At 35.2% G+C, this 18,048-nt stretch overlaps 1 protein-coding gene across 1 annotated transcript; it reads left to right on the plus strand.

Annotated features, from left to right (window-relative positions):
• Positions 1–10,954: 10,954 nt before the first annotated feature.
• Positions 10,955–14,299, plus strand: LOC135598008 (uncharacterized protein At4g28440-like). Its single transcript, XM_065091535.1, has 2 exons — positions 10,955–11,265; positions 13,843–14,299. The coding sequence occupies exons 1-2, from the start codon at positions 11,016–11,018 to the stop codon at positions 14,031–14,033; spliced, it is 441 nt and encodes a 146-aa protein (XP_064947607.1). The 5' UTR covers positions 10,955–11,015; the 3' UTR covers positions 14,034–14,299.
• The last annotated feature ends 3,749 nt before the right edge of the window (positions 14,300–18,048 follow it).

An 18,048-nucleotide genomic window follows, 5' to 3' on the forward strand; every position in this document is an offset into this window, starting at 1 on the left:
TTTTAGCGGATAATGCGTGGCTCATCCTTCCATCACAAGGCGCCCACTTTGATCCTGCAGAATGCCACGGGCCCGAGAATCCAATGTTTTATTTCTCTGGCGATCGATCGTACTCATGCTGAACTTCCACTTATGCTTGTGGATGGTGACATGGATTTGGATTCATCAGTCGGTCGATATCAATGTGGCATGAGGGAAGCTCCAACTGAAACCCTTGGAAAAAGTAGAGAGGATTCGAGGAGAAAGGAAGGAAGAACTAACTGTCCCTCACTTCAAGTGATCACTGTTTTGGCAGCCAATGCCCGCAGCATTGCTGATGAACGAGTAGAGGGACATTGCATGCTATCACTCATAAATCCACGAACGAAAACTTGGATAGGATCACTGATAGCTGTGATGATGCAAATGCCCATTCGATTACCCCAAAAGCTTCTACTCTTTTGGCTAAAAATAATCATTAGTGGGTTCCATACACGCCATTGTGACGATAACTACACAAATCTGTGGAGGTCCCATCATGAGAAATGAATCATCGTACTGGATATATATAAGAATGGCATGAGACATGTATCTGCGACTTACGTGCCGTTTTAGAATAGCGAAGGTGGCCGGCGTCGGCCAACAGTTCGGTGGTGCCAACGAGGACACAACCGGATAAGAACGATGTGAAGTGCGGTGCTCTTAAAGAACTATTACGAGGTATTCCGATCCCTTTCCTACCTCAGAGCTTCAATCGCCATCTCCCAAAGTGGGTGGTCGCGAAACAAAAACGCTCATAACTGGACCACCCTCCTCTCTCTCTCTCTCTCTCTCTCTCTCTCTCTCTCTCTCTCGATACCTATATATACAGAAGCGCTACTAACACAGCGCCTTCAAGGAGAAGCGTTATCAGCAAGGAGGGTAGACGATGAGATCGGGTCTTAGCACTAGTTTAGTTCTGATCCTACTCGTGTCTTCCATCGGGAACAGTAAGTCTCGCATTATGTACGGCGACGCACCGTCTCGGGTTACCGACCGGAGGCGGTCGACGAGCTTCAGGAGCTCGACGCTGATGGACTATCAAATGGTGTTTGCTGTTGTTTTTTATGTAGAATTTGAGGGCGAAGGAGAAGAGAATAGTACAAAAAAAATAAGGAGTACTATGTAATGTTTTCATTACTTTTAATCTGCCATATTTTCTGGAGTATTTTTAATGTGTACTGTTTTGCTAACTTTACGAACTCATAAATGCTCAAACTCCGATTACTTGTGATTAGTTTAGCAAGTCCCACGTAGTCCTATATCAGGAAAAATAAGTTTGATATCTCCTATTTAAATTATAAATAAGGGTCTGAACTTTGAAGTCAGGTGCACCACAAGAAAACTTAATTATTTACTTTAGGCTTTTCTTATTTAGTAGTTTCGTGTTTTATGACCTAGGAACATCTTCCTAAGATATTTGTAATAGTCGGTGTTCTTATCGCTTTTATTATTTCTGCTTTATTATCTTTGTTGGATTGGTAAATTTTCTAAGACTAGCTCTAAGACTTGCCTTAGAAGCATCATATAAGGAAACACACGGAAAGGCCATCCAAAATGAGTGTGGGAGTAAGACCAGAAATAATTAAACTAGTGCTAAGACCCGATCTCACCATCTATCCTCCTTGTTCTTAGGCCTTAAACTCTCCGAAAAGCCTGGTCCAGTGCAGTAATTCTGAGAAGGGATATAGCGGTGTTTGCATATTAGTAGTGTTTAGGCAGAATCTGTGTTTCTACGTCAACATGGCCACCTCGACCTTAAGAAGAAGGGTCATCACCCTCCCTTCTCCCCATTCTTGGAGCCCCCCCACCCCTCATAGTCTCAAGAAAAGCCTATGGTGCTCTTTAAGTTTATTTAAATTTTCAGGATTGATTTGTTAAATCTGAATCTCAAAAATATTGAAGTTAAAAACAATACACACATTAGATCTTTATAAATCAATTTAAATTAATCTACTTCATATGTGAGACTAAATCAAGCATATTATGGTTTGAGTCTTAAAAAAGAATCATTCATCTAAATGGATCATTGAGGGATCATAATGGTTAACACATAGGAAAAATCTATTATAATGCATTGAATGACAATCCCTTTGATATGGCTAGAGGGTTTAAATTTTCCTCTAATTGATGGATGTGGCATCTAAAATATGCATTTTACTAAAATGGAGATCCAAATAACGCTTCTTTTTGTATGGGTGAAAGTTTTAAGTCAAATGATTATATTGCTCACTTTGGTAGGGTTATATATATGATATTGATTTTTCAAACAATTTTTATTATGCTTCGCTTCCTTATCCTAAAATTTTATCATTTTCAAGCATAAATATATAATTTCTATGAAAATTATAATTTTTGACCTATCGTGGAAATTATATAAGCTTAGCTTAAGTCGTAACCCAAGCTTTTATTGGATTTGATTTCTCGTCAACAATTTGTTTATCATCTCGGATAAAATTATTTACAATAACATCTTTATGATATAAAAATCAATACCTTCCTTTCATGATTTTGATTAAGATCAACTTGAAAATGGATGGTGACATGGATTTGGATTCATCAGTCAGTCGATATCAATGTGCCATCAGGGAAGCGTCAACTGAAACCCTTGGAGAAAATAGAGAGGATTCGAGGAGAAAGGGAAGAAGAACTACTCTACCTTACTTCAAGTGCTCACTGTTTTGCCAGAAACGCCCACGGCATTGCTGATGGACGAGTAGAGGGACATTGCATGCTACCACTCTCAAATGCACGATCCAAAACTTGGATAGGATCACTGATAGCTGTGACAATGCAAATGCCCATTCGATTACCCCAAAAGCTTATACTCTTTTAGCTCAAAAGAATCGTTAGTGGGTGCCATATACGCCACAGTGACGAGAACTACACAAACCTGTGGAGGTCCTATAATGAGAAATGAGTGATCGTAATGGATGTATGCATCCATTAGACCATGGAATGACGAGAACTACACGAGAATGGCATGAGACATGCATCTGCAGTTTACGTGCCGTTTTAGAACAGCGAAAGTCGCCAGCGTCGACTGACAGTTCGGTGGTACGAACGAGGAGACTCCAGCCGGATAAGAACGTGGTGGAGTGCGTATAAACAACTATTACGAGGTATTTCGATTCCTATCCTACCTCAAAGCTTCAATCGCCATCTCCCGAAGTGAGTGGTGACGAAACAGAACCACTCATAGATTGATTATATGAGTTTCTATATATATATATATATATATATATATATATATATATATATATATATATATATATATATATATATATTTTGAATAAGAATGAATGTAATGTCAAATATGATATTTGAGCTTAGATTTTTTATTTATTCATTGATATGTTTCGAAATGTTTTATTTGCTATTGATATATTCTGAAATATTTTAAATATCATAATATTTCATATGTTGTTGATATACTCCGAAATATTTTATAAGTCACTGATATGCTCTGAAATATTTCACATATTATTGATATATTCCGAAATATTTCATACGCCATTAATATATCTTGAAATTCTTCTTACTTCATTGTTATGCTTCCATTATTCTTCACTCAATTTGTTATGAATCAAATACATTTTTAATGAAATGACATTTACGATTTTATATCTAATGAGATGATATATATGAATTTTTGTATCTCTACATTACATTTTTATACTAATTTTGTTTGAAATTATCCTCTCTTGTCATGTTGGTATGGACCAAGATCGTGCTTGTAGATTGGTTGAACTTGATTGACCTATAGGTCTAATGTTGGGTTTGACCATGATCTTGGCCTGATCGAACTTCATTGTCTTAGGCACCTTTCATCCACAAAGAGAGGATCGATCGAAAAAAAAAAATAAGTCTTATGAGTTTAAATCATTCTCTCGTTTTATGGAGATCTCTCTATGCTAAAATTATATCAACCGACCAACCTTCTTTGAACTCAGGGAAGAAGCCTTAGCCTCGACCAACCAACCTCCTTTGGACTCGAGGAAAAACTGTGCACAATCAAGAAGGTTCCCTAGAACTTGTATGATGTCAAGACTTATTTTTCTACAGAGAGTTACGGTAGCAAAGTCGACCTAAAATATGATAAAGAGGATTTCATAGATTCCAATAATTAATCAACGCATCATATGAAGATAACAAAATCAATTGAATATACGTTATCTAAGACATGTCCTAATTTTCCTAACATTTTCTGTATAATGCTCAAGCAAAAGGAAGTGGATGCTGTTATTTTATTAGATTACATTAACGTGAAGATTTTGTATCGGACCCCATCTCTCATTAGTAGTCTCACTAATGGATGTCTCCAATTTCCAAAGTGTTAATTCTTTTTATTGGTCAACTCATCACCCATTCACGTCAAATGCTCCATAGTCAATCCGCCAGTGCATTTCACGTCGAGAAACTTCTTTTGAGGACATTGGATGGTCTCGTGCATGCAGCTTCATTTTGACCTTTGAAGTGGAGAGTCGACTGTGTTTGTAGTCAGCACTTGGCTGTCCAACATGATTCCCCCACTGATGCACTTTTTAGCGGATAATGCGTGGCTCATCCTTCCATTACAAGGCGCCCACTTTGATTCTGCAGAATGCCACGGGCCCGAGAATCCAATGTTTTATTTCTCTGGCGATCGATCCTACTCATGCTGAGCTTCCACTTATGCTTGGAAAATGGATGGTGACATGGATTTGGATTCATCAGTCGGTCGATATCAATGTGGCATGAGGGAAGCTCCAACTGAAACCCTTGGAGAAAGTAGAGAGGATTCGAGGAGAAAGGAAGGAAGAACTAACTGTCCCTCACTTCGAGTGATCACTGTTTTGGCAGCCAATGCCCGCAGCATTGCTGATGAACGAGTAGAGGGACATTGCATGCTAACACTTGTAAAATGCACGAACAAAAACTTGGATAGGATCACTGATAGCTGTGATGATGCAAATGCCCATTCGATTACCCCAAAAGCTTCTACTCTTTTGGCTCATAAGAATCATTAGTGGGTGCCATACAAGCCATAGTGACGATAACTACCAAACCTGTGGAGGTCCCATCATGAGAAATGAATTATCGTAATGGATATATATAAGAATGGCATGAGACATGCATCTGCAACTTACGTGCCGTTTTAGAATAGCGAAGGTGGCCGGCGTCGGCCAACAGTTCGGTGGTGCCTACGAGGACACAACCGGATAAGAACGATGTGAAGTGCGGCTCTTAAAGAATTACGAGGTATTCCGATCCCTTTCCTACCTCAGAGCTTCAATCGCCATCTCCCAAAGTGGGTGGTCGCGAAACAAAAACGCTCATAACTGGACCACCCGTCTCTCTCTTTCTCTCTCTCTCTCTCTTTCTATCGACTACCTATATATAACTTCTAACACAGCGCTACTAACACAGCGCCTTCAAGGTGAAGTGTTATCAGGAAGGAGGGTAGACGATGAGATCGGGTCTTAGCACTAGTTTACTTCTAATCTTACTCGTGTTTTCGATCGGGAACAGTCAGTGTCGCATTATGTCCGGTGAGGCGCCGTCTCGGGTTGCCGATTACGCGCGCGGGAGATCGAAGCTGATGAGATATCGTATGGGGTTTGCTACGGGCAGGTCGATCCATGGGGACGCGGCGGAGGTCCTAGATGACACGAAGAGGGCGATCCCAGGAGGACCTGATCCCCAACATCACTCCGTGAATCCATGAGCTTGGATGTTGATTTTTGCTGTTCCTTCTGTACTCGGAGAAGAAAGGTTGCGGATTCTTTGCTACTTAATCTTTTGGCTAGAATCTGTCTTCCGTCTCTAACCATCTTTTGGCTTGTTGGTCAACTACTTCATTGTCTAATAAGATACCGTTCTTTGTGCTCGATTCTTTGCTACTTAATCATGGTGGAATAATTAAGCTTTTGTTCTCAGTAGTAAATAGAGTGTGTGAGTGAGTTTTTTCATGTAACTAAAGTCATGAATGTGTCATCATAGTTGATAAAGGCCTCCATAGTTTATTATAAAATAAAATAATTGATTCGAATTCTATTTTTATTATTTATTCTTTAAAAATATATTAAAATCATAAAATTATATAACTATTTAAAATGGCCAACATAGAGGATTATGTTCTACTTTTTTGAGAGACAACTTTGTTATTAAAAATTATATCTAAATAACAAAATACAATTTAAATAATAAAAATATTAATATTAAAATTAAAAATAATACATGTAAGATTTATATGATTCAATATTATCTGTCTATTTCTAAAAAAATTCTATCCTAAGTCAACTCAAATAGACATCTCCTATCTAAAAAAATTCTGTCAATCTTTTTAGATATATTAAAAAAATAAAACTCTATAAATACTCTAATTACTTTCCACATGCAAACACCTAAATACATATGAAACTTATAAATCATTGCTTAGTTTTTGAGGAATATTTTCTTTAAGAAAGAATTATTCCAAATATGCACTCTCTATTGATCAACCAAACGTATAGATCATGTATTTTTATCACTTTCTGTCTCCTATAACAAACCTATCAAATTCATTAACCTCAATATACATACATACATACATACATACATACATACATATATATATACATACATATATATATATATATATATATATATATACATACATATATATATATATATATATATATATATATATATATATATATATATATATATATATATATATATATATATATATATATATATATATATATATAATCTCTTTCAAACCATTATTGTATTTTATTCCAAGTATATATCATTTCAAATACATTAACCTTCATAGTATCAACACAAAATGTTGGTGATGGGATTACTATGATAGGTGAAGATAACATAGAAGAGTGATCGGGATGAGTAAAAGAGAAAAAATAGATATTAGAGGATTCTGCCCTCGTTAGGCATCTCATCTAAAGTTCTTTGTGGTTATAAGCTTTTAATTTTTCATTCCTTTTTCATAATATGAGATTTATAATATTTTTATATGAATGAATATTCTTTGGATAGTATCGTATTTTTTTTTCTAGAAGAGTGATAAGTAGGGATCCATAAAATGAGGGATAAGTATTCATCGAATGTCTCATATTTCTCTTCTAGTATGGAGGCGATTATGGATTGGAGACATATCCACTCCAAAATTCTCACTTTAATATGTGTGAATGATATCCCCTTTGATGACCTCATACAAGTTCCAATCCACATATCCAAATTCTATTATAATCTAATAAAAATAAAATATGTGCAAGATAAATCCTGTGCTTTACTTCCCATCACCTATTACGAACAAAAAAATCTAGATACCTTTGCTTAAAATTCACGAGTAACACAAATAGAACCTTACGAGTAACGTCAACTTCCTTAATTAATCTTATATTATTGCTTTGAATTTATTTGAATACTCGATCAAAGTCCCGATCTTACTTAATCTCCAAGTTGTATAATTTTACATCAGAAACAACTTATTATTATTTTAGTCAAATAAAACTTATTCGACTCACCCAATTCATCATTGGTAGTAATAATGTGGACCATTATGTCAAGACACATTATGCCTAGCTTCAAAGATTCCTACACTCATCTCTTCATTGCTTTTGCTAAGTCTCACTATAAATTATTTATTTCATTGTTTTTTTTAGAATAAGACTTACGGAAACATTCTTTAAACCTTTAATCATTTCAGATTTTTAAACTTTACTATGATTTTATATGAAATATCAATGTTATAGATGGCATACTTTGGTCACAAAATGAAAATAATTAAAGTACATATAAGATTTATGTGATTCCAAACACTTTTATCAATTCCTATTAAGATAATTAGATTCTTCATTATGTTAGAATAATCACAAAACCGGAACCATAACCTTTGGCATGATTCGAAACACTGTTAATGTCCATGGCGAGGTAATTATATTTTTTATTATGTTGAATAATCAACATTCTCGCTCACAAACTTGAAGATGTTTAATCTTTCGAGATCTACTAAAAAATACAAAAAGTATTTTTTTTTTTTTTTTGTGCATAGGACATGTCAAAAGTCTTACCAAATTAATGTAGCTTTTGGTTGGTTAATCAACCAAACTTATCCACCAAATTTTCCAGCAGATAAAGTTCATAAAAAAATTTCAGGAATAGATGTGAATGCTAATCCAATTTAAATACTTATTGGATTATAGGTGTTACAATTTTTTTTGGCCATGTGTTTTACTTTTAGGTATCTTAGTTTTATCTCTACTTGATCTTCATCTTATCCTTAGTTTCATAAACAAAAAGATAAAGAAGTTAGCATTTCAGATGACTGAACTACTTACCAACCTACGACACACACCCAAAGATGATGGAAATCCAAAGGGAGGATAAGAAGATTCGATAAGGTTGACCTTATCCTCATGTTGACTTCACACAACGCAAATCTAACAGGTCAAGCAACAACATGTCGGCAGACAGGCACAGAAATCGTCGGTGTCAAAGCCTTAATGGAGTTTTGACTGCGCCATGGCCGATTGGATGTCAGTTCAGCGTCTCCAATCTCCACCACATTAACACTAGCTTTCTGGGGATAAGATTACTACTGCAAGTGCTGGCGAATAGAATGCAAGTGAGCTGTTTGGGTGGCGAAGAGGGATGAGGGCTCGATATGATTCGATAGAATATAAATGTTAGAAGATGTGAATTGATTATTATTATTATTATTATTAGTATGAGTAAATAGAGAAGATTATTTTAAATAATAATAATAATTTAAATATTTTTAACTTAACTAAATATATGATTGTTTATATATCTGAACGAGGATAAATGAGTCCTTAAATAGTTAAGACTTTATGATTTTATTTATATTATTGTATCTTTCGTTTATATTTATAGAAAAAATCTAAATTCTTCTAAATTAAATATGAAAAATAAAACCCAAGTCTTATACTCCTATTATAATAAATCTCGATTTACTAGAATTTTTCTTCTCGATCTATGTAAATATACTTTAAGTGACTCTTCGGTATCATGTACTTTAAGACCCTAAAGTATATAGGATATTTATAGAGTAATAAATCAATGTTTTTTCTCTTTAAGAAGATTTTTTTATCTTCAAAGTAGTTTATTCTTTGAGCAATCTATTTTTGATTAAAAAACCCAAAAAAATTTGTCAACTCTAAAGATTATAATAATAAGCGTTCGATTAGTTTCGAGTTGGGTATGGATTAAGCTTCAATAAGAATGCGAGCCGCAATCAGATTTTGAGAAATAAGAATGCGAGCGGCAATCAGATTTTGAGAAGTTATATTTTGGGGTTTAGTCATGTATTAGAACTCAGATTGTGAATTGTGAATTGTGAATCATTATATTGTACCAATTATTCATCAATCACAAAACCAATTGCTTAGTTGATTAGGGCATCATTATATGCTTCAACCAAGATGATTTAGTTGAAGAACATAACCTGTAGAATTATGTTGTAGCAAATGTTCAATTCTGCATGGGAAAGAAAGGAACATGACAGGATGTGTTTGGGGATCACAAGATTTACCCTTTTTGTTGTTTGCAATAAGATTTGTCATGGAATTGTCAATGCAATTGACCTTATTCTATGGCTTGACCAGCTCTTGTTAGTGTTTCTATGATGACCTGATGGGTTAACTAATCTATCAACTTCGTTTGGTCTAAATCATCGATCAAAATACTTAAGCTGAAGTTGATAATAATACACTCATCATACTCTTATAAGTCAATCTTAATCTTTGTCTATTTTCGATGTAAAACTAATCAAGGGTGTTATAGTTTCTCTTCCCACTTAGTACATCTCATGCTTTATGAAATGATCATAGGAAAAATAAGGGATTTATTTTGATTATAATATCTCTGTAACTCAATGATGATAAAAAAAAAATCATATACTCAATCCAAATAATTGAGATATTATGGTTGTATTATTGTTGTAAACTAGATAAATGGAGAGAAGGGTATTGGCATATGAAGGTAGATGCATTTGGAACACTATGTAATATTATTAGGTAGATACTTGGTGAATACTTGATATATAATTCAATATAATGAAAAAATAAATTTAAAAATGATATCCAAAGAATAGAGGGAAAGAGATTGAGATTTAAAATATATTAATATTAGGAGAGGAGACTTGGAATGTTATAAATTGATGTGCTTCTTAGATTAAAATATATAATTAAATCAAAGAGAATTCAAAGGAAATTTATATGAAATTATTAAGGAATGCAAAAAGAACTAATCTGAGGCTCAAGAAACAATTGTTGCATCCGAATTCTAGACCTCGAATCGAACACCCAATGATATATATGTTTCTTTATTTTTTTCTATAAACATAAATGGTGAAGATGGATTTTGATCTCTTTCGAGATTTTTATTTATTGACAACCCGTTCTTTGTTATTTATAATCTTATTTTTAAAATATTTAATATTTTAAAAATATTCCTGACATAAATATTATTTTTTCTCGCTTTTTTTTTATTTTTTTCTTTCAGTGATGAATATCATTATCCACCTATATCGAATCGAATCATCGAGCGATGTCCATCAAATGATGTTGGATGACAAAAGGTGAAGAAGGAGGAGGAAGGAAGTGGGTAGAGCTCGAGGAGGTGGAGGGAAAGTAAAATGAGCGAGGAGGCTACGAGAAAAATGAAGATAAAATTAGTAATAATAAATAATACAATTATATTTTAGCATTTTTATGATTATCAATAGCAAAAGGAGATTACAATAAAAAAGCTTCACTATCAATAGAAATAGAAAGCTTTCTAAGATATTTATTTTTCTTCATTTATATCAGGAGGGATAAAATTGGGCTTTTAAATGATTTTTACTAAATTTACGATCTAACCAGTTGTGCGAGATAAGCACGCGAATCGAACCGAACCAAAGCGAACCGAACCAGTCAATTTCGGTCAACATAAATTAAGCGGTTTCGTCTTGCTTTTGTCCGCTTTCTAGGGTTAGGGTTTCGGCAGCCATGGCGACGGAGCAGCAGAAGCAGGGAGGAGCAGGAGGCGCGAAGAGGAAGCCGGTGTTCACGAAGGTGGATCAGCTGAAGCCCGGAACCAGCGGCCACACCCTCACGGCCAAGGTGCTCACCTCCGAGACCGTCCTTCACAAGGGCCGCACCGGTGCCGCCGCCGTCCACCTCCACCCGACCACGATCGCAGAGTGCCTCATTGGCGACGAGACGGGCACCATTCTCTTCACCGCCCGCAACGAACAGGGTTCGGTACCCTCCCTATCTATCTTTTGTTCGTCGGCAAATGCTATTTTGATCGAAGCGAGCGATTGCTCTTTTACATGCATCTATACTCTCTTAATTGAAGTTGGACTTGATGGTTAGCTGTTCGTTTAAATGCTCTTCTTGGGTTTCTGATCCTTCTTGAGATAGTGACCATAGAAAAAAGTTAATCTTGAACCATCATAAGTTTGGAAGCATAGTGAGAAAGATGCTCTTTGAAGCAGTACATGTGATTAGGAGTATTCAAATCGAACCGGAAAATCATTATTTATTAATGATTCGAGTTTGAAGACTATATATGGTTCCAATTTGGAAGGATACTGAATCTAACTTAAGAACCCTAAAAGCTCTTTTCAATTTGGAAGGATTTGGTTAACCGGTTCGGACTGAATCTAACTTAACCCAACAAACCTAAGAACCCTAAAAGCTCTTTTCAAACTTTGACGAGTTCATCTCTCTTCCTTCGTTTCTATGGCTCTTCATCGTCGTCCCCTTCTTGTCCTTGCTCTCTTGTGAACCATATATTTTTGTCATCATTTTTTTTGTTGATAATCCCTTTGTTGATTTGTATATATCAATGCATATCTTCATCATTAAAAAAAAAAAAAAGTATGAAGTCGTTATTCCTCTAGAGTTTTTTCAATAAAAAAATAAAAAATCACTTGTGCATAGGTCCAGTTGTTTAAAATATTTAGAATGATATTTGTGATATAAACATTTTGAGAATGTAGGTCCAATTGAATCAAAATTCTTGTTCGATTCAATTAAACTGAATCGGTTCACCGAATTGAACCAATTCATTTGATATTACTTAAAATTGAAAATCAGTTAACCGAATCAGATTAATCGGTTCGAACCAATTTGATTTGGAGTACATTGCTTTAACCAAACTAAATCATTTTTTACAGTTTGGTTTGGTTCGACCCTTAATGGTTTAGTTCGAACCTTTTTGAACAACCCTATATGTGATCTTCCCCCACACATTCAAGGTATTGACAGTGGGAAACTTCTCTATTGAATTTTTCTTAGGGTTTCTTATTAGAAGAGAAAAAAAAGACAATTTTTTCTTTGGTAGCAGTGACTTATGCAAAGATAAGGATGAGAGTACAATTGCAAGTTGTAAGGTTTGGGAAAGTAGGCGATTAAAATACATTCTAGTTCAAACATTGAAGGATGGAGTTATTTTCCCACATCTTTGGTGAACCGTCCAAAATAAAATAACAAGAAAAGGTGCAAGGTCAAATTCAGCCTCACCAATTCCCAGGAAATTAACACCTGCAGAGTTTATTCCTCCAATCAGTATCTATATTTGTCTTCTACTCTTTGAGGATTGTTTCAGCTTTTCAAATAATTTATGAGCAGCAGAAACGTTTATCCTTATTAAAAATTTTGGGGCCTTTCATTGTACTTTATTTGGATGACATGTCTTAGAGTTCCAGCTTGACCTTGATGTATCAATAACTTGATGTTTTTTACTAATAATTTCTCGTGCTTAAACATTAAATCGTTGTTTTCTTATGATAACCATCCTCTACAAAACCCATTTTTACACATCAAAAGATATGTATAGCTTGTGCAAGGAGATGAGTGTTTCCTAGTGAACTGCTTTTCTTTTCATTGTCTTTTCCATCTAAAAGTGCACAAGAGTTGATAAGGCCATAATTCTGGATTTCTACATCATACTGTTACTTTGTGTCAGAATGCTGAATGTTCCCCTTTGCTTCTTGTCCTTTTTCCTTTTTTAACTTTTTAACATTAATGTTAAAAGTATTTAGTGTTCTTGAAACAAAGTGCATCTGGAAAAGACCTCTGTATACAAGTATGTTGGTGTGTTTAGGCATGTGCTCATGCATGCAAATGCTTACATGGTTCCTTCATAGGCAGTAGATCTACACACAAAGAAGCCACAGTTGTCTCATGTCTTCTAAGTGCTGTAGCACCACCCTGCAGTGGATGATGGTGCACCTGCTTCATCTTTCATACCTATATGTTTTGCACAAGATCCTCAAATTATTAATTTAATTTTTGTCACATATAGGCATATATAGCATTTTGAGCCATGGATTGTTGTCAGAATTATTTCTTAGGATTTACGTTTGTTCCCATATGTTGAAAAGGCATTTGACAGTGCTGATCTTTCAGAAGGTCCAGAAATATGGCTGTAGTGAAAAATCAGTGAGGTCGGAGTAGTATGATGTTTGAAATGAACAGTATTTATCTACTGGATTCAGATATCCTTGATTTCAAGACGCTCTAATTTGTCTTGGACAGACATTATGATGATGTTTGCATTTATGGTTGCTCTGTTATTCTGAACATACTTATGTTTCCTGTAGCTTACGAAAACTATGTCAGAACAGTTATTCATCATTCTTTTGCTGCCTTTAGGTAAAGTGTTCCATTGTAATTATTGTTTTCTTATTTCTGCAAAAAAAAAAGAGAAAAACCTAAATATGAAAATTCAATCTGCCCTTTCACTTGGCATTGGACAACCAATTATGCTGTTTGCGTTACAAAACTTGCTCTCTCAGTATTGATGAATGATTATATTCTTTGACAGTTGATTTGATGAAACCGGGCACCACAGTCACCCTCCGCAATGCAAAGATTGATATGTTCAAGGGGTCAATGAGACTGGCCGTCGACAAGTGGGGGCGCATCGAGGTCACCGGGCCTGCTAATTTCACGGTAAAAGAGGACAACAACTTATCCCTCATCGAGTACGAGCTGGTGAATGTGGCGGACGAGTGACGGGTGCACCCCTAGCAGATGGTCGGTCACATTTGACCGACCGGAGTCACCGGTTCTACGTCGTCATCCGGTGATAGATTTGAGTGTGCAGGGAGGAGGGTATGGAGGCAAGTAGTTTGAGGGAGGTAGTCAGGCCATGTAAACCTTGTAATCTGTCAGGGCTAAGCTTTAAGATTTTCGCTGGATATTATTGTCTGAGGCACAGATTTCGAACTCAGAAAAGTGATTGACACTTTCACATCTTATATACAGATACTTCAAATTAATTTCTTGTGTTGGAGCTGGAAATGGACAGAGCCATCCAGTCAATATTTTGTGGTCTCATTATGTCATTTTTTTATTTTTTATTATTATTATTTTTGACTTGTTGATGCAGCAGTGCATTGCCAACACTAGGAGTGGATGCAATTGCGCATCAGGTGGTCAAGAACTTTTAGGAGTTCTTCTCAGAGATGCAACAACAATTAATTAAAAAAAATCCTTTGTTTATACTATTTCTAAATGCAAATATACCTCTCAGAAAGAACTAACTTGTAAAAGAAAAAATAAAAAGATTGAGATGCCGCCACAGGAAGCCAGAGACCCGACCGTTGGCGCACCGCAACAATGACATTGAAATAGAAGAAAAATGAAATTGAAATAGAAGAAAAATAAGATGAAAAAAGGAAGAAAAGAAATGAATGTAGATCTTTCAGAACTCTGGGGATGATTATTGTAGATCTTTCGTCACATATAATTGAGAGAAATGAATGTTCTGATCACTGCTACATAATTCCCTTGTTTGCTTAGTTTTTATACCAAACAGAACAAACATAACAACGTCCAGTCTTGTATCTCTGCATGTAGAATGCAAGGACTAGGAAGACATCTATGATGCACAACAAGAGCAGCAGGATATTCAATTCTATGAAGACGAGACGATAATTTTCTAGAAAAACAGACGATCAATGTCTCCGTTTGGCTATCTGAGAATCTAGAATAATATGCAACTTGCTTCTTTTCTATTATCGGAAAAAGATTAAACGTAATTACTCATCAAAATTATTCTGAACATCAAACTCACGAACCAAGTCTCTCAATCGCCGTCGCTGCTGCTCTGAGGCAGAGAATGGAAGACATGGACGTCATCAGCATCTTTTGTGAAGCCTATTCGCGACGGAGGATTTGCTAATAGCATCTTATCCTACATTGAAACAAGAACAGAATTGCAAAAAAGTTGGATCATCCGCCATGCTACACAAACGATATCCTTACAACTCTCTTGACTGAAACTCACAAACCACAAAAAATATCCTGTAGATGTTTGCAGAGTTGATAATTACCAGGGAGCAAATGGAGGATATCCAGTATAACTTGCATCAAGAGATACTCTGAAACATGCAGAACAAGCAGCAGTTTAGGCGCCATAGAAAGTAAATCCGATGGATGTTGACCCATGCAAGGAAGATGTAGAATGTTGCATCAGGGCATCAAAAGCAGTTTAATTTTCAGGTGAAACTTGTCTTAAAAAGTCTAGATAGATCCTTTGAGTCGTTACATCCTTTGAGTTGGAATTATCACCACAATATGGGTCCACAAGCTCAAAGCGTGTATGTCAGTCGAGAATTCATGTCAACTCTTCATGTTTTTGTTGATATAGAATAAGCAATAAAAATAAGTGCGTTATTGAATATTCAAGAACAGAGACATTTAATACATGCAAATTCAACCAGAAACTTTAATGAGTAATTGGAACAACACTAGTATGGACAATTGCAAAACTGAACATTATTGACCAAGTTAAGGCTCTTTAAGACACCTCCAACTGAAACTTTCCTCCATCGCCGGTGGGATATTGGTAAATATGATACCCACACAGGTTATGATTAGTACCCAGAGAAACCTCTTTCAGATTCTTCCAAGCCTAAAACCAAAAATTTAAATACCCATCCTGTACTAGTTTTCATACACCGTCAGAACAGTACCATACCAGTGCATTGGGTGGTACACAGACATGTATCACCCGATAACACTGGAAAAAAGATGCCTTCATATATTCTGATCGGACCAACAGATGCCATATACCATTACTGGATCCTAGTCGGACCAATAAATACAAGCCAATACAATTTTGTAACAGACCAGTACGTAGTTTAAAGTTTAAACCATGCCTAAACCAACTAAAATATACATTATCTTTGACTTTCATGCACACACTCGAAGTTTTATGCTAGCATTTAAAGCTCCACCAACGTTTCAACACAATAATTGGTTTATGAAGACAATAGCTATCTAGATCAACTCATACCATAGTTTGCACGAAATTTCTGGACAACAATAGTATATGAATGTGAATTTATAGTTTATACCACAGACTGCATAATAGCTTTCTGTCCATATGTGATGCATGGCATCATATAGCATAAAACTTGCTTCCCTAATGTTGTTATTCCAGTTACATTTACCTCAAAATTAATGACAGCATTGTGTCTGCTTTTAGTCTGATACAAGACAAATCAACTTAAGGGCAAAAAATATACCCCTCAATTATGTTTCATCTGTATCAACATGGAATACCCGAGTCCATTCTCTATTTTCCCAGTGGCTAACTATAGCCTCTTTGCTTGTACTAGATCATTCCAACTGATTTTCATGTTAACATGAACCACTGTGCTAATTTGTGTCATGTTCTGTGGATCCTATACTAGAACATAGAATTTTTCAGATACCACTATTTGGTTGTTATTTTTCAATCCTTCCTTGGTCATAAAGCCAAAGACTTACACTAGAGACCAATGTGTCTTTAATTCATGGACCATAGGTTAATTACAATACCCCAATTTCAAATGTCAGCTAAGAATTGTGATCAATGGCTCCTAACGAGATGATAAATTAGGACAACTGTAGAAAGGAATCAGGTAACTAAATTTCCACAAATCAAAAATAGGATAAAAACCTCAATAATCTTTATAAATTAGGATAAAAACGACAACATCATGTTGTTATGAAACTTTTAATAACATCAATTTGGGTTTGAATCATCTTTTAAAAATAACGAATATGATGCCAATGAGCTCCAGTAATATTTGGGATCTGTAAGGACATGTGGAAATGAAAAATGTTGGTGTTTGGCTAACTAACAAGAATCATAATAAAATTCATTAATGTTCAAGCCTTGAAATAATAAAAATTACATGTTTTTTAACAAAAAAGATGAATGTGAGGTACATGTATTGAAGTCAAATTTAGACTCTCTTTTTTTTCCAAGATAGAATAATGGTAAATAGTTACAATCATTACTATTACTTAATTCAAGATAGTAGGGCCTTCTTTTTACTTGGAAAGCCCAATTGCCCTCCCCATAACTTGATCTTGAAAATTACAATGAGATGGAAAGAGTTACAGTATATTTTAAATCTCTAATAATTTAAATCCCAAAGGCTTATTGACAGGCAAGGTACATGCAACACAGATTTTAAAGAAAGGGTATCCGTGCAACTGTCTTAGCTACTTTAATTTTTCAATTAAAGTACCATCCAGCTACTTTAATTTTTTGATTTCCAAAACATTAGCTATAAGATATAAAATGGTTAGATGAGTTAGTCATATGGTTAGTGGCTACTAAATCAATCACCCAAGATCCACACCAATAATCTTTCAAGGCATTTAGAATATGAGATGTATAATATTTACCTGAAAACTCTAAAGCTTCTTAATCTGTTGTTTATTTAGTCCCCCAATCTCAGAGTTATTAGAAACCAAGCTTCCATACATAGAAGTATCTTCAGAGTCTCAGACTAAGCGTAGTTTGCTTGACATTGTTGTCCATATTCCATACTGCTGTTGAATTCCTTCTTATTGTTTTTTTGTGTACCTTCTGACATGTCTCTTTGTTATGTCTCAATTTCTTACAGTAAGCATACCAAAGGCCACTTTGTTGTTTGGTGTTATAGATGTCTCTCCTTTCTCAGGAACCATGTTAGAGCTCAAACCACTTAAGATCTCAAATGGCTCTTGATTGTAGCAAGTGCAGACC

The sequence above is a fragment of the Musa acuminata genome, chromosome BXJ2-1 (genome assembly GCF_036884655.1).
Source record: "Musa acuminata AAA Group cultivar baxijiao chromosome BXJ2-1, Cavendish_Baxijiao_AAA, whole genome shotgun sequence".
NCBI lineage: Eukaryota > Viridiplantae > Streptophyta > Magnoliopsida > Zingiberales > Musaceae > Musa > Musa acuminata.